General features: G+C 41.6%; 1 protein-coding gene across 2 annotated transcripts in view; it reads right to left on the bottom strand.

Annotated features, from left to right (window-relative positions):
• Positions 1 to 25,316, bottom strand: part of pdk3a (pyruvate dehydrogenase kinase, isozyme 3a) — an 85,138-nt gene extending 59,822 nt beyond the window's left edge. Inside the window, exons 1-3 of one of the 2 annotated variants that reach the window (XM_078559828.1) lie at positions 24,980 to 25,316; positions 9,960 to 10,101; positions 308 to 379 (exon numbers count right to left, since the gene is read on the bottom strand). In XM_078559828.1, the coding sequence (XP_078415954.1) occupies positions 308 to 379; positions 9,960 to 10,101; positions 24,980 to 25,085 (320 nt within the window). In that variant the 5' untranslated portion in view covers positions 25,086 to 25,316. The remainder of the gene's footprint in view (positions 1 to 307; positions 380 to 9,959; positions 10,102 to 24,979) is intronic. The other variant, XM_078559829.1, reaches the window with a different exon arrangement.
• Between the last annotated feature and the right edge of the window lie 722 nt (positions 25,317 to 26,038).

The following is a 26,038-nucleotide window of genomic DNA, read 5'->3' as shown; positions in this document are numbered from 1 at the left end:
ATCTTTTGTTCTGTTACTGAAAATTTTGAATCTTTTTAGGGAATCTTCGGCAGTAATTCAATGTAAAGCTTAGAAAATATAAGCCATTTATAATTGAAACTTCTGCAAGTTTCAAAAATTAGGTTGTTTTCAGCACAATCAATGAGAAAAGCTTAAGAGGAAGTGCAACATTTCTGCTATACCAACTTGCAGATTTTTGTACATGTCTGAGTCATGTGCCAACCACTTAAGTGGAATGAAAGCACAGAAGACAGTTGGTTAGGCATGCACTGCTTTGATAGAAATGGAAAACAAATCAGATTCTTACTTATCCGACACAGGAGGATCTTCAGGGCCTTTGCTCTGAAACTCTAGCAATTCTAAAAAACTCTGCATATACCTGTAAAAGAGGTAAAAAGATTTTAGTCAACAGTTACCATATAACCAATGTCGTCACTAACAGTGATGTCAATGTACCTGACATAATGTTTTATTTAATGCACCAAAAAATATTTTATGGGTAATGTTGATTAGGTAAATTTATACAAGATGAATTAGTTCAATTAATCTCACCATGGAAAGATCTGCAGCAATTTTTCCCTATGTAGGTTGAGATGAAAATTGAGACTGACCAAGACTTAGTTTCGGTCCAGATGCTAAGTAAGGAAAGGAAGGAAGGATAACTTGTTCAATGAAGATTTTAAAAGGAGACGAAAAGGGTGAACAGACTGAAGTGCATGAAAGAACTGTCAAAGTAGAGAGGGAAGAGGGCAAGGTATGACTAGGTGATGACAGCCCCGTCACCATCCCAGTGATTTGGGTGGGGCAGGGTTTCAGCAAGGGTTAAGCTCTTGCCATTCAAGAGACAAGTCACAGCACAGAAGGAGGCCATTCAGCCCATCTTGCCTATGCTAGCTGTTGGTAAAATTATCCAATTAGTCCCACTCTCCAGCTCTTTCCCCATTGCCCTGTATTTTTTTCCCCTTCAAGTATCTAACCCATTCTCTTCTGAACCTAAATATTAAATCTGCTTCTACCACCCTTTCAGGCAGTGCATTCCAGGTTACAACTTGATATACAAAAATAAAGGTTTCTTCAGGCTGCAGCTGATTTTTTTGCCAATCGCCTTAAATTTGTATCCTGTGGTTACTGAGCCTTCTCCCATTGGAAATGACTTCTTCTTACTTTATCGAAACCTTTCATGATTTTGAACACCTTTATCAAATCATCTCTTAACCTCTGCTGTAAGGAAAACAACAGCAGTTTCTCAAGTCACCCTACATCAAGTCTCTCATCGTTGGTACAATTCTAGTAAATCTCTTCAAAGCCTTGGCATTCTTTCTGAAGTGTATTGCCCAAAATTGAATATAATACTCCATCTGAACCCAACCAGTGTTTTAAAAAGGTTTAGCATAACTTTCTTGCTTTTGTATCAATGGGCAGAATTTTGCCCATGTCGGGCTGGCTCAGCTGGGGCGGTAGCGAAGCCAACCACCGCCCACGATCGGAGCCACACCGTGTTTTCATGGCAGGCCAATTAAGGCCTGCCCAGTGTGAAACGTGAGCGCCAGCGCTACCTGTGTGTTTTGGGGGGTGGGGGGCTTGAAAATCTCTGAGGCACAGAGCTGTCTCAAGATGAACAGTTATCAAAATAAAAAGTAAAGATCTTAAAAATGTTATAAAACATGACTTTGTCACATGAGCAGAGACAAGTCACTAAATAAATTTTAAAATTTTTATTTGATGTTGGAAATTTCATCCCACTCTGGATGAGTTTTCCAAAAAAAATGCAAAGGCTGCTTAGCCTTTTCACCTGCCCGCCAACTGTAAGGTTGGACGGGCAGTAAAAATTTATTTTTATCTTTATCTTTAATGGCCTTAACAGGCCTTTTAATTGTTGGCGGGCGCGCTGCCAACTCTGGTGCGCGCCCACTAACCGAAATATCGCGCGAGTGTACAATGACGTCGGGATCCTCGTCCAACGTCATCGTGTCATTTTACACTCGGTTGGGTTGAACGCACGCCCACCGTGCTAAAAACTCAGCCCCATGTCTCTATTAATAAAACCATATATCACATGTGCTTCAACACCCTTCTCAAATATTCCTGCCACCTTCAAGGATTTATGTAGAAACAAACCGTCAAGTCTCTCTTCCTACCCACCTTTATTAACCCCTCACTTTTTAACACAAAACTTGGAAATGTAGTATCTGAAAACTTTCAAAGTATTCCCCATATTTTCAAATCCAGGCAATTAATATATATCAAAAAAAGCAGTGATGGTACTACTGACCCTTGCGGAGCATAATTGTATGCTTAGCACTAGTTTGGAAAACAAATGTTCACCACTATTATTTGCTTTCTTTCTTTGCATTAACCAATTTTGAATTCATGCTTCCTTTGTTCCTTTAATTTTATGGGCTTCAATTTTGGTAACAAGTCTATACGCATATGAATTAGGAGCAGTAGGAGGTCACTCGGCCCCTCGAGTCTGCTCTGCCATTTATTAAGATCATGCCTGATCCGATTGTAACCTTAACTCCACATTCCCGCCTACCCCCGATAACCTTTCACCCCAATGATTATCAAAAATCCACCTCATTAAAAATATTCAAAGACTCTTTGCCTCAAAATACAGTGGAAGCAAAGTTGCAAAAACTCAACCAAAAACTTCTCCTCGTCTGTCTTAAATGGGCAACCCCTTATTTTTTAAAAAAGTGACCCCTAGTTCTTTTGTTTTTGATTTTTGTTACAATGCCCCTTTAAGGGGCTGTCAACTAATTAATTTGTTAATTTATTGTTTGGGCAAAAGAGTATAAAAGGGATAAAAGCAAAAAACTGCGGATGCTGGAAATCCAAAACAAAAACAAAAATACCTGGAAAAACTCAGCAGGTCTGGCAGCATCTGTGGAGAGGAATACAGTTAACCTCTTATCCAGCTCTACCTGTCCTACCACCCCTTAAACCAGCTTATATTTCACCTATTTTTCCTTAGTTCTGATAAAGAGTCATTCGGACTCGAAACGTTAATTGTATTCCTCTCCGCAGATGCTGTCAGACCTGCAGAATATAAAGGGACACTGGCCAAGGTGGCCATAACCAGGTCCAGGCAGCGGGCATTTGAGGGAGCCATTTGACTTGACTGCCTGCCCCTCTTTGGGGATTAAGTCTCCGTCCGGTGCTCCTGGAGAGGGAATACACAGTGCCCGCCAGTACGCTTGAGGCCTTCCGTGGCCGGTGGTGGCCCCAGGGGCTGGAGTGCATCACCTTGCCCTAAAATGTTATTTTAATTTAAATTTGATAAGTTTCCTTTAAAGTTTTAGTTACAATTCCCCTTTAAGGGGTGGTTCTTTATACTCTTTTGAGTGAATCAACTAAACAAATAAACTCATTAACTAAAGAGACACTGGCAGCCATAAACAGGTCCAGGGCACCCAGGTGGCAACTTTCCGCCTTCAGGGTCTACAATGATACTTTTACATAGAGCCTCCTCAGAGATGGTGTGCCCTGATGACGTATTTCTTCCGCCAGGTGCACAGCCTGAATTATGACATGTAGCTCCTGTATAGATCTGAGGGGCCTTAGCTCTTTACAGGCATTGCTCATCTTTTACCAGGACATGATCAAAGTCTGGAGCACTTCACGCCACAGCTCTCCATCAGGAGTAGTGGCTATTGTCAGTGGGTCGGTGCTCAGGAATCCGCACCTCCACCACTTTAGGAGGCTGGCGGAAGAGAGCGCTGGGTGGCAGTGGAGTGGGCTGGATGATTCCACAAGAGTTGGCGCATGGTGTGTCGGTGGAAGTCTGGCTCATGGCCAATACCATCGATGGTCTTTGAAAGGTCGTGCTCGGCCCTGACGTGATCTCAAGGTGGCGCAGATGCATGGTGGACTCCCGTCTGAGCAAACCCCTGCTCAGACGGAGTTTCACATTGGCCCCCAGTCCTGAACCCTCCCTTGGGAGGCGGGGCTCAGCAACCTGAGCCACCTCACAGAAATGCTCTCCATGCCTTTTAGCTCAGCGCAGAGGGGTTTCCTGTATGGGCTGCTGCTGCACATCCTTCACCACATTACCTTAGCCCGCTGTCCCTACACGCTCTGTTGCCATCCAACAGTGGAGCTCCCCTGTGGAGGGCTCTCTGCATGGGACTCCACTCCCTTACCATTGGGGGCCTGGGGTGGAGGCTGTTGCACACAGCAGTCCCATACAAACGTAGGTTGCGTTGGCTCATGGGCTCCCAAGACACCTGCATTTTTTTGCAGTCTTGTGGAGTCCATGGACCTCGTGTTTGTAGATTGTTGTAGGCTGCACCCCCTTTTTAGTTTCTTAAAAAATCCCTTGCTTAAGTTTTGTTTGCACTTCAGTCCCATGCTCCTGATCTTCGGGCACCCTATGCGGAGAGGGGGAGGGAGGACCTCCTTGTGTATCTGCTCCTGGGCCTGGCCAAGCTCTTCACAAACAGGTACAGGCGGGGCAACCAAGGGAGTCATCCAGCCCAACTGTCTGGCTATGTTCGCAGCTGGGTGCCCTTGGAGAGGGAGCACATGATGTCTGCTGGTGCAATCGAGGCCTTCCATGCCCGGTGGGCACCGTAGGGACTCAGGTGCTTTATCGACCCCCTTAATCATGTTTTAATTTGACGTTTGAAAGTTTCCTTTAAGGTTTGTCTTTCTTTTTGCAGTATCCCTTTAAGGGGCTGCTTTTTAATTTGTCCCTCATTTTTACTAATTTAGTTTAAATGGTTGCTCAAAAGAGTAAACAAGTCCTGGCAATGTGCGGCTGAGGTGGTAATTTGACCTGACTGACTGCCTGCCTCTCTTCTGTGGTTATGGCCAAGCCGGGGTGTCCCACCCTGCAGAGGGAGCATGTGCTTAAGGCCTTCTGCAACCAGTGGACACTGTAGGGGCTGCATCATTAGCTTGGTGATATTATAATTTAATAAGTTTCCGTTGAAGTTTTTGCTTTAGTTACAGTATTTTTTTGTTTTAGTTGCAGTGCCCTTGTAAGAGATCATTGTTTAATTTATTTGTTTATTGTTTGCTCAAAAGAGTATAAAGAGACACATATTGACATTGGCAGTGGATTGTGGAGTTAGGAACTATACATTTGTAATGTTTCGCTTTGTGAATAAATCCAAAACTAAGTACAGATTGACTTTTGGTCTCCTTCACCACTGGCTGTAAGAAGTTTAATACTTTGCTGATGTTGCAAGATACCCTAAGAAAGAAGACTGCATCCATGCCCACACCTTCCATGGAATACAGTTTGAAGTCCCTTTGAAAATGCCAAGCACTAGGCAGGAGATTGGCAAGCCATCTGTACATTGCCAGGTAGCTTTTCTTGAAAGTGCAACATCATAACATCAACCATACTACCCTCGTTGACTACATTAATTCAAAGAACTCGATCAAGTTAGACTAATACAATTTATCTTTAACAAATCCATCCTGACTTTCATTTATTACCCCATAGTTTTCAATTGCTAATTCATTTTGTCCAGGATGATCATCACTAAAAGTTTCCCCACCAGTAATGTTTGACTAGCCTGTAATTTCCAAGTTCATCCCTCCTCTCATTTTTTAAATGAAGATGCAACATCAGCAATCCACCAGTCCTCTGACACTACCCCGATATCCAAGAAGGATCAAAAAACTGTGGTCAGAGCCTTTGCAATTTCCACCTGTACATTCCTCAGTAACTTGGGATGCATCTCATCTACACTGTGTGACTTTTCTACTTTGAAGACTGAACCTTTTATTACATCTTTATCTTTCCAATATCACTACTGCCTCCAACTTCACTGCTACGTTGGCAATATCCCGTTCTTTAGTGAAGACAGATGTGTGATATTCATTTTAGTACAAAAACAAAATATTACAGATGTTGAAGTTCTGATGAAGGGTCATCAAGTTGAAACTTTAATTCTGCTTCTCTCCACAGATGCTGTCTGAGCTGCTGAGAATTTCCAATATTTTCTGTTTTTATTATTCATTTAGTACCAAGCCATCTTCGCTCGCTCATTGGTCCAATCATTTCTTTGGCTACCTTTATTTTATGTGCTTGGTTTTTGGATTCCTTTTTTGTTAGCTGTTAATCTATTCTCATTGTCCCTTTTATCCCCTCTTTCAGGTCTCCTCTGTACTTTTTATATTCAGCTTCTTTACTATATTACAATTGCCATAAGACTCTTTTTCTGTCTCATTTTAACCTCTATATCTTTAGTTATCCAAGGAGGTCGAACTTTGGATGCCTTTTCATTTTCCCACATTGGAATATGTCTACTCTGTACCTGAACCATCTCCTCTTTGAAGATTCCAATCATAGGTATATGATTTGGCACCACAATGTTTTCCTCCCGCCCTGCCCTTTTGTTAGCAACTCAGCTGCAGCCAGTGAATAGGCTTCATTTGGCGGCCAATTATTTATTTGAGAACCAGATGTAGGCCACATCTCAGCAGCTATGGCACCATATTTCATTGTGTGGCCTGGTTATGCCTTTCTACCTTGCCAAAGGGAAACAATGGCGTAGTGGTCAAGTCACTGGACTAGTAATCCAGAAGCCCAGGCATATGCTCCAAGAATCAGAGGTTCAAATCCCATCACAGCAGCTGGTGGAATTTAAACTCGAGCAATAAAAATTTGTAAAGCACAAAGGAGTATAAAGGGACACTGGCCAAGGTCAGTAATGATGACCATAACTTTCACTGATTGAACAAAAAGCCACTGATTCACTAATGACCTTTAGGAAAGGAAATCTGCCATCCCATATCTGGTCTGGCTTACATGTCACTCCAGAACCACAGCAACGTGGTTGACTCTGAACAACCCTCTGAAATGGCAGTCAAGGGCAATGAGAGATGGGCAACAAATGCATTGCCAGTGACACCCACATCCCATGAAAGGTTACAAAGGGGTCCACAAATCAATGGCTGGAATTTTCCAGCCCCTCACACTGTGAACAGAACCCGCCATGGGACAGCGACTGGAAAATTCCATCCAATATCTATTTTATAAAGTAAGGTGTTTGGTAGCCAGGTAGAAGTATTGAAAGCTTCTAATTTAATCACCAATAGACTAAGGTTGGCAAAGGAGGCAGACTACATTGTTTGGGATTTCCATGTTAACCTTTTACTCTTGATTGCACCCAAGTCCACAGCTCTCAAGTTACAATGGTTTCCAACAGCTCATCTCAACTACCTCCATGCACTAAGCCAGTCTTCTACTCCTGGGTCTTGTATTCAAGACTTTTAACAGGCTTCTCATCCCACTATGCACTCTGATAGGTAGCTGCCTTCAGTAGTGTTTGGTAGCACAAAAACATCTACCTTGGATCTGTAGGCCCTAAAGGCAGTAACCTCTCAAAGTCACTGCCTCACTTTTATGGGGGTGGTGCACTCCCAGATCATCCAAGATCCACCTCAAGATCAGAATATTAGCACCACACTTGATGCCTATTTACTTCATTGTGCCCAACAAATTGGATTACCTTCGCATCTTACGAAACAATCAACTTCTCAAGACAGGAATTTTAAGTTGGCTACACTTCAACACCTTCTTCAAGTTAAGCACGCCGGGAATTGGTTACAAGTTATGGATTGGAAGGATGTGCATTTTTAAACAACAATTCTAATTTATCATGAGCAATTTACAAGCCACCTGGGGACGTTAGAACTAGGAGTTGGAGTAGGCCATTTGGTCCTTCAAAGATGCTCCGTCATTCAATGAGATTATGGTTGATCTTCTACCTCAACTCGATCTTCCCGCACTATTTCCATAATCCCATGATTCCCGTAGTATCAAAAAAAATCTGTCAACTTGTATCTTAAATATACTCAATGACTGAGCATCCACAACTCTCTGGAGTAAAGTGAAGAAATTTCTCATCTCTATCCTAATTGGTTGACCACTTACTCTGAGACTGCGACTCCATGTTCTAGATTCCCCAACAAGGGGAATCATTATCTCAGCATCTGCTTTGAAGAATTTTATATATTTGATTTAGGTCACGTCTCATATTGTTTAAACTCCAGGGAATATAGGCCTAGTTTATAGTCACAGAAAGAAAATCTTCCTGTTCTCAAGCTTCCAGCTTCTCTACAAAATGTCCTTCAATAGTTTCTGTACATCCAAATCTGCTGCATATTTACATGTTCCCACATCTAGAACCTGGTTACATAAGCAGTTTAGAAAGCAGCAACACTTTCCAGCAACTGAGTTTTGGTTAGTCATGAGCTTCTGCAAAATCCTGACCTCGAAATTTGACAATGCACTGCCTGGTTTTCAGAAACAAAAGACACTTTAAACCTCCAACACGGCAGAAGGAATTATATATTCATTAAGAGCCAAAGTTGCTAACTGCCATTTCAGTATAGGCAAAAAAAAAAGCATGCAGGGGCCATGCCTAAATTGACATTAGGCATTTAGCATATTCAAGTAAATGGCCTGACAACTGCAATCTTGAGTTGCTCCCAACACCAGACTGGTTGCACTCCTGAGACAAGGTTCAAAAGTGTCCCTCCCAGCTCCACATTCAAAACAGTTAGACAAGGTAAGTGATCATTTTACTGAAGCAGAGAGTCTGTGCCCACCTTTCTCTCCTCAGTTTCTTCATTGTGAACAGGGCATTCCTTCCTGTGGTAAGCTGTGCACCAACCATTCTGTTTTAATAATATGACCTGCTTTTTTAGTGAAGACCACCACAAAATTCATATAAATCAAAACATGTGAACATTTTATAATTTTAAGAAGTCTGTTCATGCTACCATGTATTTGGAAAATATTAACTCTGGAGATTAAGTGGATTAATGCACTGCTCCTCATAACTCTGGGTCCTACTTCCAAACCCAATACAGATTGATGGAATGGCAAAGTTCTCTGCTTCAGAAGATCTGGCATGAATTAAGCTTGAGCAGTTTCAATCTCTTTCTTATTGAACATGAGCCCACAACACAAAACTGTCATTTTGCAACTAAATTGATGATCTTATTCATACACTTCCCCATATTTTGTCATCCAAGGCACTATTCCCTTTCTAATGACCAAATTATGGAGGGTACAACATGCCATTGTAATTCTGGAAACTTTTATTGGACTATACTGCAGTATACCTCATGATCATTTCTACCAATTTAGGTAAAAGTTTGCAGAACTAAAGCCCACAGGCATTGCCAGATAGCCCCAATGCATTGCACTAAAAAAGTTCTTTGCCTCATGCAATGAAATGTCCCAGTGTAAAAAAGGTGCCAAGAATAAAGAATATGATTTTCCAGTAGAAAATTAAAATGCCACTTTTGGTGAAAACTTCCAAGGAAAGTTCTGTATGTTTCATTTCAGGTTATAGGATAAGTATGAAACAAACAGCACGCTTTCCATTGCCTTTCTAGGACTAAGCTTTGCTGTAAAAGGCATATCCCAGAGAATTTTTAAATTCTTAGCCTAGTATCTGCCAGTTCGTAAAATGAAAAATAAGTTTAAAACGTACTCAAGCTACATCAATTTGACTATTAAAAGGATCACAAAAAAATGCTTGTGAATATTAGCCAATTTCCTATGTAAAATATAACATTTGAAACTTGCATGCTATATTATGTCACTGAAAATACATGACCTGTATATAAGACAATATTGATCATTATATTCCACATTCATCATGGAGCACTATCATGCCAGAAAATTACACAGGATAAATATAATGCATATCAATTCTTCTCTACAGTATTCATGTAAAAGTGTAATTAGGAACTTCAGTCATCTACTAATCTTAATGATAGGTGTGCACTCAATTGCTTCAAATCATGAGAAACTGTATTAAAACTTCCACCGCAAGCGCATAATATTACCATGACCACATTAATCTACTTAGTGCAATGAATATAAGATTTTTGAACACATTCCATGTACCGAAATTTCTCTGTACTGGTTTTCACCATGGAGCATACTCCGTTCCCGCGCTAATCTCTCACGTACGGTATTTACTTACCAGCTCTGAACAAGTCTCACAGAGGGCCTGCTGAGCAGGTTATCAGGCAACAAGTTCACTTCTCTCATTGTATTAGCCAATCGAACCGGTAGCTCCTTTCGCAAGAACATAAAAGATGTCTTTTCACATGCATTGTCACGGCCTAATGAGGGCAAAAAGGGAAGTAAACATTCTAAATTCCTGATGTCATACTGCAAAAACTAATATATTAAATAGCCACTCAATTAGTGCAGGATTTGGACAATCATATGGACTCATTCCCACTGGAAAGTGAGGAAATAAAATGCATTTGAGCAACGTTCAGACCCTTTGAATTCAAATTGCAGAAGCAAAAACTGAGAGATGACAAATACAGTATGGATGGCCAGGCTGTCATCCCTGCTTCATTGCAAATGCTGAGTTACCCAATTCCTTTTCATTACAGTATCTAATATCAATTACCTTAAAGGGAAGTTTATTTTTAATTGGATCAATTTGGTAATAAACAAGAAAAAATCAGCTTTCATGTCCTCATGGCACCCACTGCAAAGCTATTGATAGTGAATAAACAGCCAAACTGCGCACAGCAAGGTCCTACAAACAGCAATAGGATAAATGACCAGGTAATCTGTCAAAGTGGTGCAAATATAGTATCACTCATAATATCTGGTTACTATAAATACACACAGCAATACACGTGATAGTAGTAAAACTAATCAGTGAGGCACCTTATAAGACTTTACTTTAAATTGTGAAAATAACTGTTTTCCAATTACAATACATTAGGCACACAAACATGCTATTACATTTCATTTAATCATGTTTTAATTTAAAATTTTTGAAACAATGTTATTGTCTACAAGCAAAAAATCTGTTGATGTGGAGATCTAAATTTAAAAAAAAGAGCTTTCCACCACTTTCTGTTTATGTTATTGCATCTCTGGATCAGAGATCTCTCCAATGAAAGTTTGGCATTTTAAAAACTTTTAAAGGCTGTCATTGGAAATTAAAAAGGTTACTCTGATACTAGGTCAGCCCAAATGATAATTCCATATTGAGGAAAAGGACTATTAATTTAACAGAAATTATGAAGTATACACCAAAGGAAAGTTTAACTTTGACCTAGACTTGTTTTGTGAACAGACCCATCAGAATCTCCATCAGGTTCTTGTAAACAAGATCGATTTTATGGGTAAAGCTATTGCACATTTCCCTGATTAAATTTATTAATGTAGCTACATCCTTTGTTCACAACAGTAGTCCAGAATACATGTACACATTTCTTGAGAAGCAACATGACATTTGCAATCTGATCACACTATAAATATCATACTGTACTGAAGGTCAATGCTTCACTGCAAGTTTGTTTACAGCAACTGAGGCACAATATACATTACAAACTAATATCATATCCAGCAAGTGTTGTGCATTGGTTTTTCTAATCAGGTTTGTTAAAAGAAAGTCTAATACAATAACCAAGTAGATTACAGATTTGTAGTCTGTATGGAATGGTTATAATAAATGCTGCAAGACATAATATTTTAATGAACTGTTTCCTTCCTCTAACATGTCAAAATAAATAATGCTGTGTTGTATTGATTGATATTGTATCGCAGAAATAAGTTACAATTTGTAACATGTAGTTAGTGAATATTCCAGCAGGTTATACACCAGAATGGGCAAGTACAGCATTCAGCCAAATTGTGTTTCCCCATTTCAACATAACAATCATTTTATTAGATTCCCTACCATAGACATGGCCTTCCCCACTGTTTGAAAGAAGTTTAAGTTCTAGAGAAACTTAATTAATTAAACTTAATTAATTTAAAATTAATTTAATTAAAATTTATTAATTTTTTAAAAAATCATTCACAGGATCTGGGCTTCGCTGGCTGGGCCAGCCCTTGGAGTGGCGGTGAACTGCCTTCTTGAGCTGCTGCAGCAGGTGCACCCAGTGGTTAGGAAGGGATTTCCAGGATTTTGACCCAGCAACAGTGAAGGAACGGCAATATATTTCCAAGTCAGGGTGGTGAGTGGCTTGGAGGGGAACTTCCAGGAGGTGGTGTTCCCATTTATCTGCTGCCCTTTCCTTCTAGATGGCAGTAGTCGTGGGTTTGGAAGGTGCTGTCTAAGGAGCCTTGGTGAATTCTTGCAGTGCATCTTGTAGATGCTGCTACTACTGTGCGTCGGAGGTGGAGGGAGGGAATGTTTGTGGACGTGGTTCCAATTAAGCGGGCTGCTTTGTCATGGAGGGTGTCAAGCTTCCTGAGTGTTTTTGGAGCTGCACTCATTCAGGCAAATGGCAAGTATTCCATCACACTCCTGACTTGTGCCTTGTGGACAGGCTTTGGGGAGTCAGCAGGTGAGTTACCGTTGCAGGATTCCTACCCTCTGACCTGCTCTTCTAGCCACAGTATTTATGTGGCTAGCCCAGTTCAATTTCTGGTCAATGGTAAACCCCCCCCCACAGGATGTTGATAGTGGGAGAATCAGTGATGGTAATGCCATTGAATGTCAAGGGGCGATGGTTGGATTCTCTCTTCTTAGAGATGGTCATTGCCTGATACTTGTGTGGCACGAACGTTACTTGCCACTTGTCAGCCCATGCCTGGATATTGTCCAGGCCTTGCTGCATTTTGACATAGACTGTTTCAGTATCTGGGGAGTCGTAAATAATGCTGAATATTGTACTCATCAGTGAACATCCCTACTTCTGACCTTATGATGGAAGATAGGTCATTAATGAAGCAGTTGAAGATAGTTGGGCCGAGAACACTGCCCTGTGGAACTCCTGCAGTCATGTCCTGAAGCTGAGATGACTGACCTCCAAAAACCACAACCATCTTCCATTGTGCTAAGTATGACTCCAACCAGTGGAGAGTTTTCCCCCTGATTCCCAATAACTCCAGTTTTGCTAGGGCTCCTTGATGTCACACTCGGTCAAATGGGGCCTTGATGTTGAGGGCAGTCACTCTCACCTCACCTTGGGAGTTCAGCTCTTTTGTCCATGTTTGAACCAAAGCCGTAATGAGGTCAGGAGCTGAGTGACCCTGGTGAAACCCGAACTAGGTGTCAGTGAGCAGGTTATTGCTAAGCAAGTGCCGCTTGATAGCACTATTGATGACCCCTTCCATTACTTTACTGATGATCGAGAGTAGACTGATGGGGTGGTAATTGGCCGGGTTGGATTTGTCCTGCTTTGTGTGTACAGGACATACCTGGGCAAGTCTCCAGTCGGGTAGATACCAGTGTTGTAGCTGTACTGGAACAGCTTGGCTAGGGGCACAGCAAGTTCTGGAGCACAAGTCTTCAGTACTATTGCTGGAATATTGTCAGGGCCCATAGCCTTTGCAGCATGCAGTGCCTTCAGCCATTTCTTGATATCATGGGGAGTAAATCGAATTGGCTGAAGGCTGGCATCTGTAATGATGAGGACCTCCGGAGGAAGCCGAGATAGATCAACCACTTGGCACTTCTAGTTGAAGACTGTGGCAAATACTTCAGCCTTATCTTTTGCACTGATGTACTGGGCTCCCCACCATTTAGGATGGGGGTATTTGTAGAGCCTCCTCCTCCAGTGAGTTGTTTATTTGTCCACCACCATTCACGACTGGATGTGGCAGGACTGCAGAGCTTAGATCTGATCCGTTGGTTGTGGGATTGCTTAGCTCCATCTATCACTTGTTGCTTATGTTGTTTGGCACGCAAGTAGTCTTGTTATAGCTTCACCAGGTTAACAGCTCGTTCTTAGGTATGCCTGGTGCTGCTCCTGGCATGTCCTCCTACACTCTTCATTGAACCAGGGTTGATCGCCTGGCTTGATGGTAATGATAGAGTGGGGGATATGTTGGGCCATGAGGTTACAGATTGTGTTTGAGTACAATTCTGCTGCTGCTGATGGCCCACAGCACTTCATAGATGCCCAGTCTTGAGTTGCTAGATCTGTTCAAAATCTATCCCATTTAGCACAGTGGTAGTGCCACACAACACGATGGAGGGTATCCTCAATGTGAAGGCGGGACTTCATCTCCAAAACAACTGTGCGGTGATCATTCCTACCGATACTGTCATGGACAGATGCATCTGCGGCAGGCAGGTTGGTGAGGATGAGGTCAAGTATGTTTTTCCCTCTTGTTGGTTCCCTCACCACCTGCCCCAGACCCAGTCTAGCAGCTATGTCCTTTAGGACTCGGCCAATAATGTGCTACTGAGCCATTCTTGGTGATGGATATTGAAGTCCCTCACCCAGAGAACATTGTGCACCCCTGTCACCTTCACTGCTTCCTCCAAGTAGTGTTCAACATGGAGGAGCACTGATTCATCAGCTGAGGGAGGGGAGGGCAGTATGTGGTAATCAGCAGGAAGTTTCTTTGCCCATGTTTGACCTGATGTCATGAGACTTCATGAGGTCTGGAGTCACTGTTGAGGACTCCCAGGGCAACTCCCTCCCAACTGTATACCACTGTGCCGCCACCTCTGCTGGGTCTGTCTTGCTGGTGGGACAGGACATACCCAGGGATGGTGATGGTGGTGAATTAGTATCTAAAATTCTTGCAAATGGCATTCTACAATGACTACTCGGTCTTCTGAATTAAGTCAGGAGAACACAAAAATCTGACTTTACAGCCAAACATTAAACTATAGATGGTATTGCGATCATGTCAGTTAACTTGGTTCAGCCCATAGCAATCCTGCCATGGAGTTGTTAGATTTTGGATTCAAACTCTATTCTAGCATTTGACCACATAATCTAAGGTGTTCATCAGTGATGTACTGAGGAAGTGCTATATTATTTATCGATGAAACATTAAATTATACATGAAAAATCTCATGGTACTATTTGAATAGCAGCAAGTTCCCCAAATGTCCTGTCCAGCATCCTTCCCCCAACTAACACCATTCAAATTTTAGTCATTCATCTCACTTTCTGTTTATTGGATATTGCTGTGTATCAGTTGGTTTTTAAAGTTTTTTTTGCATTTACCCACGTTTAACCCTGACTGCACTTTAAACCTAATTGTTTGGCAATGTAGAAATGTCCCAAGGACATGATATTGTGCTATATGAATGGCAATTCCTTCTGTTATGGCTCGCATTTTTCAGTAAGAATAATGGTGTTGATGTATACAATTAAAAAGGTACACAGAGTCAAGGATAAAAAGGGCTTGTAACAACAATAGGTGTTTAACAACCATAGGAAGGAAATGGAGTGATGATTTGCTATCAGGTTAGATTCATGAGTAGGAGCATTATTCTAGGAGATTTTAATTATCCACTTATTGACTGGGACAAAAAAGGAAATAACGTTGAAAAGGGAATCAAATTCCTAAAATCTGCACTCCTCCTTCAACCATTATGTCATTAGCCTACTGAGGAGAGATGCGGGAATTGATGAAAGTATTGCTAGATCCGATTATCAGTAATACGAGTAATGAATTGATCAGACAGATCAGCTAAATGTAGGTAAGCACCTTGGAAGAATTGACAATAAGATTTAAGCTTCAAGTTAAAAGGGAAATGGTCAGTAAAGGACTAGAACACCAGAATGGATTAGGGTAGATTTTAAAAGATGAGAAGTGAGCTAGGTGAGTTGGAAGCCACCCCTGCCTCACAATTTGTTTATGTGTGCTAGTTTGCATTCTTCAAAACATGTCTTGATATGATTCTATAAAATGAAGCATTCACTGTACTACAGAGTTCAAAGAACTACTGGGCACCAAGCCAAACAACCCTACTCCACATTCTGCAATATAGAAATAAACTTTCCTAATGAATCACTAGCTAAAGTCCATTTTTAAAATCTCATTTTGTTTACTTTATCGTGCAATCCAAAGCAAGATGGATCCTCACGTCAATCACAAAAGTTATTAAATGGATACCATATCTGAAAAACTACTTCAAGATAGGCCATGAAAGTAAGTCAGGAGTCACTGGTTCAAATAGGTGAAAACTTAGGTTATCCTAATGCACCTCCTTATGCAACAAATGGTGAATGCATGGAAAAACCTTCTGCATAGGGTACTGACATTACAACCCCCAACCTTACTTAAGACAGTGTTGAAAGCTGTTGGATTGAGTGGAAGATAATCCTAAATATTTTCTAGATGGATAAGCAAAGAGGCATCAAAGGGCCTTCCCTCATTCACATCTATCTTTCCTGATGTTTACTGCCTTGGACATGGTAGCCCACCCCATTTCCCTTTTCATCCCCTACAAGAGGGAAAACTCTCCTCCAAGTCACCTGCACTTTCAAATTCCCAACTCTCTAGCTTTTGGCTCTCCACTCACCATGATAGTTCTGCAGCTATTGGTTTCAAACAATCGTTCACCTTCACCTTTAATGGCCTTATTTTCAGTAAAACACTTACTCTCACATACGATGGTCATTATCCCTGGTTTGACCCCATCTTTAATCCCTCAAAGCTGCAAACTTCAGCACAACTGGCAAAGGACTGATTTAACCATTGTCACAAATGATTTAATCATCTTCAAGGACTAAAAACAATCTGGGTGAATTTGTTTCTTTTAAAAAAGACACTGTCCCTTAAAGGATTAATGCAAGAACTGGTTGCTGCTGTTCCTGGAAAACACAGCATTTTACAAGAAAAGGTAATTAAACTGTATTAAAGAAGGTAGAAACCTCTTGACCCAGTGGACTGTTTACAAAAGGGTCAGGTGGTGGCTTATGGCTTTGAAAAAACACATGCTTTTGAAAACAGTGTTTAAAAGCTGGTGAACTGTTTTTGCTTTGGGGAAACAAGAAGGATCAACTACTTGAGTAAAGAAGACAATAGCTCCTGAAGTGCCAGATCCAATCCAAAGCAAAAAGTAAATGGAAGTTGCTTCGGAGTCACTTTACATTCTGAGATCAACTGACTGCAAGTTTTCCTCAAAGTCCACCTGAAAAGTAGTGCAAGAGTCATCGATTGTTTCCCAATCCAGTGCTGAGAAACCGACCGTATAATCCAGGTGCGATTTCAAGGACTCCACCATCTACCCTTTTCCCTTGAACCATAGACAAATTCTACCAAAAGATTAAAAGTCAATTTTATTTCATTATTTTCTGTGCGTGAGTGTGTGTGTTCGGGTAATTAGAAAGAATAATTATTATACTTTCCTATTTCATACTGCATGTTAATAAGTTTTGCCTTTCGACTTGACAAGTCTGGTTTTATAACAAACAAAATTTTGTTGCTTATTGAAGAAACCTAGGCATTGAACGTCATTCTGAGATTAATAGGTAAAGCACATAGTTGGCTGTATAGTTCACTAGAAAAATCATTTAAATATGTGTTGACCTGTGGAACTAGAGACAAGCAGTGCACTCCTCCCATCTTAGTCGTAACATATAATTGGGGGCCCTTGGGATTTAACTTAAGACAAAAACATATAATTGGGAAAGGATAAAAGGGTAAAATGCAACCACCAGGTTTCTTCTGTGTTAAAGTTTATATTGGCAAAATGGCTACTTTTGATGCAAGTGAGTTTTTGAAGCAGCTCGGGTTAAATTATGATTCGTTAATGATATTAAGCCTTGCACAATTGGCGAGTGTGGTGGAAGAGTTACAGATAGAGGTTGCAGTAAGAGCTAAGAAAGCAGAGCTTTGAAAACTAGTGGCCAAAAAGCTGAATATGAAAGTGAAAGAACAAGAGGAAGCTGTAGAATCAGAAGGAGACAAGTTTACATGGGCACAGTTTCAGTTAGAACAGAAGAAGTTGGAACTAAAATTTCAGGTGAAGGAAAAGGAAAAAGAGCATTTCAAAAGGAGCAAGTAGCAGGAGAAAGAAAAGGAAGAAAGGGAATTGAAGAAATCAGAATTTGAATTTAAAAGGGATCAAGCAGAAAGACATGAGAGAGAAAGCACAAGAAAAAAGGGAAAAGAACGAGATGAAAGGGACAAAGGAAGGGAATGCCAGCATAAAATGCTGGAACTAAAAAGGCATGGTGGCCTTGACTTTAGGGGAAATGTTGATGGGCAAGATCCTGACTCTAACCCAAGACCCAGTGGGAAACTGTTTAAGTGTGTGCAAGCCCTCCTGAAGTTTGAGGAAAGGGATGTAGAGGCATTTTACATTTCTTTCGAAAAGAAAGCTGCAGATGGGTAACAAAAAGCAAACTGGACATTGCTTATGCAAAGCAGACTAACTGGCAGACCTCATGAAGTTTATACCTTGCTTTCTGAAGAGTCTGTTACAGATTAGGAGGTGGCAAAAAAGGCTATTCTCCCTGCTTACGAGTTGGTCCCTGAATCTTACAGGCAGAAATTTTGGAATCTCCGGAAATAGCCTGGGCAGACATATATAGAATTTGAGGGGGTAATGCTAACCAACTTTGATTGTTGGATACAGGCACTAAAGGCCACATATTAGACCCTTAGGGAAATAATTCTTCTGGATGAATTTAAAAATTCACTCCCTCCAGTAAGTAAGAACTCATGCAGAGAACCAAAAGGTTTCAACAGGCAGCTGAGATAGCTGATGAGCTTGTCCACAAACCCAAGAAGGATAGAAGGTGGGAGAGTAACAGGAAGGCAAGTTAGTCAGGGACGAGAAGGGGCAGCTGGGAATGTACCGGAATCTCCTCTTCAGACCAGAAAGTTCTGAGGGTGGGAGTGACATTTGAAGGCCTAAGTTTTCCCATTGTTACAATGTAGGACACCTTTGTACAAATTGCTGGAAGTTACAGGATAAATCTACGGCACTCATTAGGGTACACAAGATTGGTGCAGAGTAAGGGGCCCAACCAAGAGTGCTACAGACCAAGCTGTAGCTATGACTGCAGTTGTAAAGCAAAGTACAAACACTGCTGTGAGTGCAGGGGAGATGAACAAGATATCCGAAAGCTACACAAATTCTTGTCAAAAGGAAAAGTAACCCCTTATCACTCAAGTGAAACAGGTAAATCTATAGTTATACTCGGGATACAGGGGCTAGCCAAATTCTCTTGCTGGAGAAAGGCATGGCTCTTCCACCAGAGAATTCACGAAATGCCAAGGTTTTAGTGAGTAGTATTGGCAGGGAGTACATACCCATACCTTTTAATCGGGTGCCCCTTCAGTGTACTGCAATGTCTGGAAATGGTAATGCTAGGAGTTGTTCTCTGCCTATAGATGGAGTTGATTTAGTCCTTGGAAATGATCTGGCCAGAGCAAAAGTAGTAGCTTCTTCAGTAGTTACAGAAAGACCCAGTGAAGTCAAAGAGGCAGAGTAGGTGCAGGAAAAGATTTCAGGGATTTTCCCTTCTTTAGTAGAGATAAGAGCAACGGTTAATCAAGTTTCATTGCCAGAGGTGGAACTGGCACCACAGACAGATATTTGGCTATCTGAAATTTTCTTTGGTGATTTGAATAATCCAAAGGGAACATTCAGTAAGTCTTCTCCAAATGAGGCTCAGCAAGCCAATCCAGAGTTAAGTAAAGTGGCATAATCGACTCAAACCAAAGCTGAAGCAGGAGAAGTTCCAGAATGCTACGATGTTAAAATTGGATTCTTATGAAGAAGTGGAGACCCCCCTCATAGACCTGTGGGCGAAGATGAACATAACCTGTTCATCAGGCGGTGGTACTGCCTATATGTAGTCAAGAAATATTAAAGATAGCTCATGAAATTACTATGACAGGATATGTCAGGATCCAAATGACCTAAGCATGTCTAAGTCAGCAAGTTTACTGGTCAGGTCTTCACAAGGGTGTGGTGCAGTTTTGGAAAACTTGGCATACATGCCAGATTGTGGGAAAACTGCAACCTGCGATCAAACCAGCACCGTTAATTCCCAGACAATTTTTTGGAAAACCATTTAGTAGGGTGTTAGTAGACTGTGTGGGACCGTTACCAAAAGCAAAAGCAGGACACCTATATTTAGTCACTATATTGGATATGGCTACTTGGTTCCCAGAAGCCATTCCCTAGGAAACAATTTCTGCCAAGTTAGTGATAGAGAAATTAATCCAATTCTTCACTCAATATAGGATTACCCATTAAAGTCCAGTCAGCTCAAGGTTCAATTTCATGTCTAAAATTTTTCAAGAAGTTATGAGTAGTCTAAGGATAAAACAAGTTAAAGTCCTCATCATACTACCCACAAATTCAAGGAACTTTAGAACAATGCCATCAGACCCTCAAAATGACGATTAGGGCATACTGTCAAGGCTATCCTCATAAATGGGATAAGGGATTAGAACTTCTTTTGTTTGCCACTAGAGGTGCACCTAATGAGTCTACTGGTTTTAGCCCTTTTGAGTTAGTTTATGGACATGAGGTAAGAGGTCCTCTGAAACTAAAAGTTTTTGGAACAGAGGGCCGAACATTCCATGGTAGATTAAGTATCTGGGTTCAAAGAACAACTCACAACTACCAGTAAGGTGGTTCAGTAACAGCTTAAAACTTCCCAAATAAACATGAAGAAATGGGCAGACAAGCATGACAAGACCCGAACAGTGTTTGTACTACTGCCTTAAGCATGGTTCAATGGTCCATATAAAGTAGTCAAAAGGATTGGTACAGTTAATTATTTCATGACGCCAGATCGCAGGAAAAAGAAAAGAATCGGCTACAGGAAAGTCAATGCTGTAACAAAAGCAGATTCCTACCCAATTCCTCGCTTGGAAGGCTGTATTGAGAGTTGGTAGTGCCATGCTGCTTACCAAAATAGATTTGTTAAAGGGGTACTTGCAGGATCTTTTAACACCCTAAGCTAAAGAAATATCGGCTTTTGTCACAACAATGTCGAGTGTTGCCATTCGGGCTAAAAAACACCCCAGCAACTTTTCAGGGACTAATGAACCAAGTGGCAGCCAGTGTTCCTAACTGTGTCATTTATTTTGATGATGTATTGATATATAGTGACACCTGGAAAGACCACTTAAAACAATTAGATACTTTGCCAAAATATTACAGTCAGCTGATTTGGTAATAAACTTTGCCCAAAATGAGTTTGTAAAAGCGCAGGTAACATACCTAGGGCATATAGTAGGGCAAGGACAAGTTCTGCCAAGAACAGAAAAGTACAGACATTGGTGGAGTTCCCTATCCCTCAAGAGTTCATGAGATTTTTGGGGATGTGTGAGTTTTACCGCAAATTTGTACCAAAAGTAGCTAGTACTTTAGCTACTCCGCTGACAGACTGGCTACAAAAAGCCAAAGTAGCGTGAACCAGGAAGTGCCAAGCATATTTTGAAAGGCTGTAAGCAATTTTGACCAAAAAACTAGTGCTGGCAGCTCCAAATTTCACTAAACCCCCCAAAGCAGCAATTGATGCTAGTGACCTGTGGGTAGGTGCAGTCCTGTTACAAGACAACAAATTGGATGCAGAAAAATCAGTGGGACGCATTTCCAAAAAGCTACATAGACATCAGAAAATATACCCTACATCGGAAAAGGAAACCCTGGGCTTGCTATTAGTTAGAACCATAGAACACTACAGCACAGAAAACAGGCCATTCGGCCCTTCTAGTCTGTGCCGAAATATTATTCTGCTAGTCCCTTTGACCTGCACCTAGTCCATAACCCTCCAGACCTCTCCCATCCATGTATCTATCTAATTTATTCTTAAAACTTAAGAGTGAGCCCGCATTTACCACATCAGATGGTAGCTCGTTCCACACTCTCACCACTCTCTGAGTGAAGAAGTTCCCCCTAATGTTCCCCCTAAACCTTTCCCCTTTCACCCTAAAGCCATGTCCTCTCATGTTTATTTCTCCTAATCTAAGTGGAAAGAGCCTACTCGCATTTACTCTGTCTATACCCCTCACAATTTTGTAAACTTCTATCAAGTCTCCCCTCATTCTTCTACGCTCCAAGGAATAAAGTCCTAACCTGTTTAATCTTTCCCTGTAACTCAACTCCTTAAGACCCGGCAACATCCTAGTAAATCTTCTCTGCACTCTCTCAATCTTACTGATATCCTTCCTATAGTTAGGCGATCAGAACTGCACACAATACTCCAAAGTTGGCCTCAACAATGTCTTAAACGTTGTGAAGTGTATGTCTGCCATGGATACAGGGAGACACTGGTATACACTGATCACAACCCCTTAGCCTTTGTGGAAAAATTTAAAAACCAGAATGCCAGACTATTTTGATGGAGTTTATTATTACAGCCTTATCACTTAAAGATTATCAAGATTGCAGAAATATAATTGCCAAAGCTTTGTCTAGAATTTAACTTTGCTTCAAATTGTCTAAAGGCCAAAATGATAAAAAGAATTTTTGTATTAGTTTTGCATAAGAAGTAAATGAATGAGTGTATGGATGTATGCTTTAATCATGGAAAATGGTCCATCTTCAAAGACTAAGAATTTTTTTTAAAAAGACACTGAACCTTAAAGGGTTATTGCAAGGACTCTGGTTGCCGTGGTTCCTGGAAAAGACAGCATTTTACAACAAAAGGTAATTAAGCAGTTTAAAAGAAGCTAGAAACCTCCTGACCCCACTGGACTGTTTACAAAAGGGTCACATGGTAGTTTATAGCTTTGGGAAAAAAAACATGCTTTTGAAACTGTAATTAAAAGCTTGTAGGCTGTTTTTGCTTTGGGGAAACAAGAAGGATCATTTGTTTGGGTAAAGGCGACAACAATTCATGAAGTTCCACACCCAATCCAAAGCAAAAGGTGAATGGAGGTTGCTCCAAAGTTGCTCTACTTTCTGAAATCAGCTAACAGAAAGTTTTCCTTGAGGTCCGCCTGAAAAGTAGCACCAGAGTCATCAATTATTTCCCAGACCAGTGCTGGGAAACTGACCGTATAGCCTGGACACCATTTCAAGGACACCACCATCTATCCTTTTCCCTTGATTTTTAAACTTTCTTAACCTTTATTGATTTTTAACCTTTTGGTTATTTGTAAGAGAAAGTTAGATTATTTAGAAATAATTATTATTATACTTTCCTATTTCATACTTTATGTTAATAAGCTTTGCCTTTCGACTTGAAAAGTCTGGTTTTATAATAATTTAATAATTCTGTTGTTTGAAGAAACCTGGGCATTGAGTGGTCATTCTCAGATTAATAGGTAAAGCACATAGCTGGAAAGATTATTTAAATATAAATTGTGACCATGGAGTAGTGGAACCTTTCAGTCCTTGGAAACTATCAAATTTCCAACATCCTTTTCTTCTCCAAAGTTCCTCCAAAAGGTTGCCACCTCCCAAATCTGGGCCCATCTTTCCCATAACTCCATAGCTGAATCTATCCAATTGGGTTTCCGTCTTGCCATGCACTGAAATAGTGCTAAGCATAGTCCCAATGACATCCTCTATAATGGTGGTGCACAATCCCTTCAGATGCTCTCCACAGCCTTTTAAATGGTCGAGCACATCATTATCCGCCAATACACTTTGCTTATTGTCCAGCTCAGGAATACTGCCCTCACTTGGCTTGACTGTTACCCATTCATTTCTAGCCACAGCATCTCCAACAATGGCTTCTCTCTTTACCCACGCACACTATCTCTGGACTCTTTTTAGGGATCTATCCTTGATTCCCCCCTCTTTCTCCACCATACAGTGTCACATTGCAACACCTTGCTACGGTTGTGGATGAGTAGCAACTTTCCTCAAGTTAAGCCATAATCTTTGGCCTGGACTACAAACTACCCTTGCATCCAATTTCATCTCTCTCAGCCAATATTGTTTTCAACCTCTGCAGCCTATTTGACCCTGGGTTCCTACCCTAGCCATCACATGACCTTCTACTTCAATCTGCATAACACTACCTGTTCTGTTCCTGTCTCAGCCCATTTGCTGCCAAAAAGGTGCAGGGCTAGTTATAGAGAGGTCATAAACTTCAAACCTGATCATGGCAAGTTGCAAAATTGAGAACAATTTGTTGTCCGTTACATTGCTGAATTTTAACGTCCTCAGTAGAAGCCCCCATCATATTTACAAACTAACTGGGGTAAACAGCATCATAGGAACATGACACAAAGCAAAATAATGGAGATGCTGGAAATCTGAAATAAAAACAAATAGTCAGCATATCTGGCAGCATCTATGGAGAGGAAAACAGTTGAACATTTCAGGTCTGTGACCTTTCATCAAAACTGCTCTAACCCCTTATTGATGTTAAATACTTCTATCAAATCTCCTCAGCCTTTCCTGCTCTAAAGGAGAATAAAATCAGCCTCTCCAGTCTATCCGCACAATTATAATTCCTCATCACCAGAACCATTCTGGTAAATCCCTTTCCTTTAATTTGTCACTCAGCCAGGATTTCCTACACGTAAACACCAGTTCAAAGTTCACTTTGCACATATATTCTAGAAGAATACCACACTTTGCAAATTGTGCAATACAGTTTGAGGTTAAGAGAATATTGATAAGTTACTCGTGGTTTTAATACCAGAAAGCATTTTACTATCTGCCCAGATGCTGCTGCCTAAGAATCCATTGCCAGCTTATCCCAAGGATCATAAATCCCTGGCATCTGAAGAGTGTCTGAGCATAAAGTTTGGTTTGAAACATCCTGACCTCAATTATAATGAAACCAGCTTCCATTCCCTATTCGAAACTTTCCATTAATGTGGTTAATCAATTTCCTATAAGGAGACTTGTGATATTCACGTCCTGAGCGGAGAAGAAAACGAGTCCATGTTGTTGAGCCCAGTCCTGTGATACTTATGAAGGCAATATCCATTAATGTTACGCTGTATTGGATCTCCATTTTTTAAAAAACTTTTCCCTTGTGGTCGTGCATGAAAACTTTGCCGCTCTCACAAGCTTTCAGCAAACACGCCAGGGACGGAGGATACACATTTATTTCACCTGAATCACCAGCAGTTCCTCTGAGCACATCACTTGTCGGCTGCTGGGCGGCTTTTTTTGCAAACTCTGAATCCAGGCAAGTGGCCGGTGAAACCAGCTGTAGCCATGACAAGGTTAAAAGCAGAAGGGCAGCATATCCCGCAGCCTCAGTAGGCACCAGACAATAAACATCTCACTCGGTGCATCGAGCCGCCTCATCCATCACATCACTGATGGCAAAACAACCTCTCAACGCACTCCATAACCGAGACACCCCCAACCAACACATGCACTTTTCAACTCACCGAAATCCAGGAATTGCTTTATGGATAGAGGAGATGGGGAGAACCGAGAGTAATATTCGACCTGTTTGGGAATGGAATTTTTCATCAGAAAGCTGAATAGCCGCATGATGCTCCCTGGGTCGTCAAGTTTGCTGCTTTTTGACGAGGGTGATGATTTTACCAAGCCAGACTCTCGGAGCCAGTCATTTATGAGTGCTCCATAGGCGGCCGGGCCCGCTCCGCCGCCGAGCAGTGCACTACCTACCGACCTCTCCCTCCCCCACACGCTCTCCCTCTCTCTCTCTCACCACCTCCTTCCGTCACACTCTCTTCGCGTCTGCATTAGCGGCGAAGCCCCTCCTCCTCCCCCCAAGCTCCGCCCATTCCCCCCCCCCCCCGGCAAAACAACCCAAACCTCTTCATCCAGAATCGGATGCACGAGAACGGCTCGTTTTTTTTAAAAAAAAACTCAATGGCTGGTCGCGTGCACTTTCCGGGTAATTGTTTTTTTATAAAGTGACAGCTCAGGAACCTCGGCGTCTGATGAAGTTCTTATTGACCCTCCCCCCCCCCACCCCACGGCGTTCTAAAAGATTAACGTTTTCTATTTATTTCGTACAGTGTGTTTATGAAAGAGGCGAGGGCGCGCGCTCCTTGCGGACCATCCGCATAAGGCGGACGTGATGGAGGGAATGTCTGCCTGGCCGCCCCGAGGACGTTCACAAACGCACGTTGCTGGGAGGGAGACAGGGCAGGACTGACACTGGGACATGTGAGCAGGGACTCTCCGGAGCGATTTCTCCTCTTTCATCATTAGAACGGCTACATGTCGAAATAATGTCACCAAGAGGCTCCTCCTCCCGCTCGCCAGTCAGCTGCTCACCAGCATCAGTTCCTTGGTTCTGCCACAAACCCTCTCGCACAAGAGCCTGTGCCAATCACGTGCACAGAGCTGAATACGAAAGGAAGGGGCAAGAGCCAACTGCCTTCGGCGTCAAGGTCGCAGCTAGAGTGGACGACATGGACGAGTCTTAGTGAGAAAAAAAACTAAATAGGGTGGGGGCCAAGGGAAGTTCCTCT

Source organism: Cetorhinus maximus, chromosome 16, assembly GCF_964194155.1.
Source record: "Cetorhinus maximus chromosome 16, sCetMax3.hap1.1, whole genome shotgun sequence".
In the NCBI taxonomy this organism is placed as follows: domain Eukaryota; kingdom Metazoa; phylum Chordata; class Chondrichthyes; order Lamniformes; family Cetorhinidae; genus Cetorhinus; species Cetorhinus maximus.
Note: the sequence above shows the minus strand (reverse complement) of the source record. Positions and strands in the feature narration are given on the sequence as shown.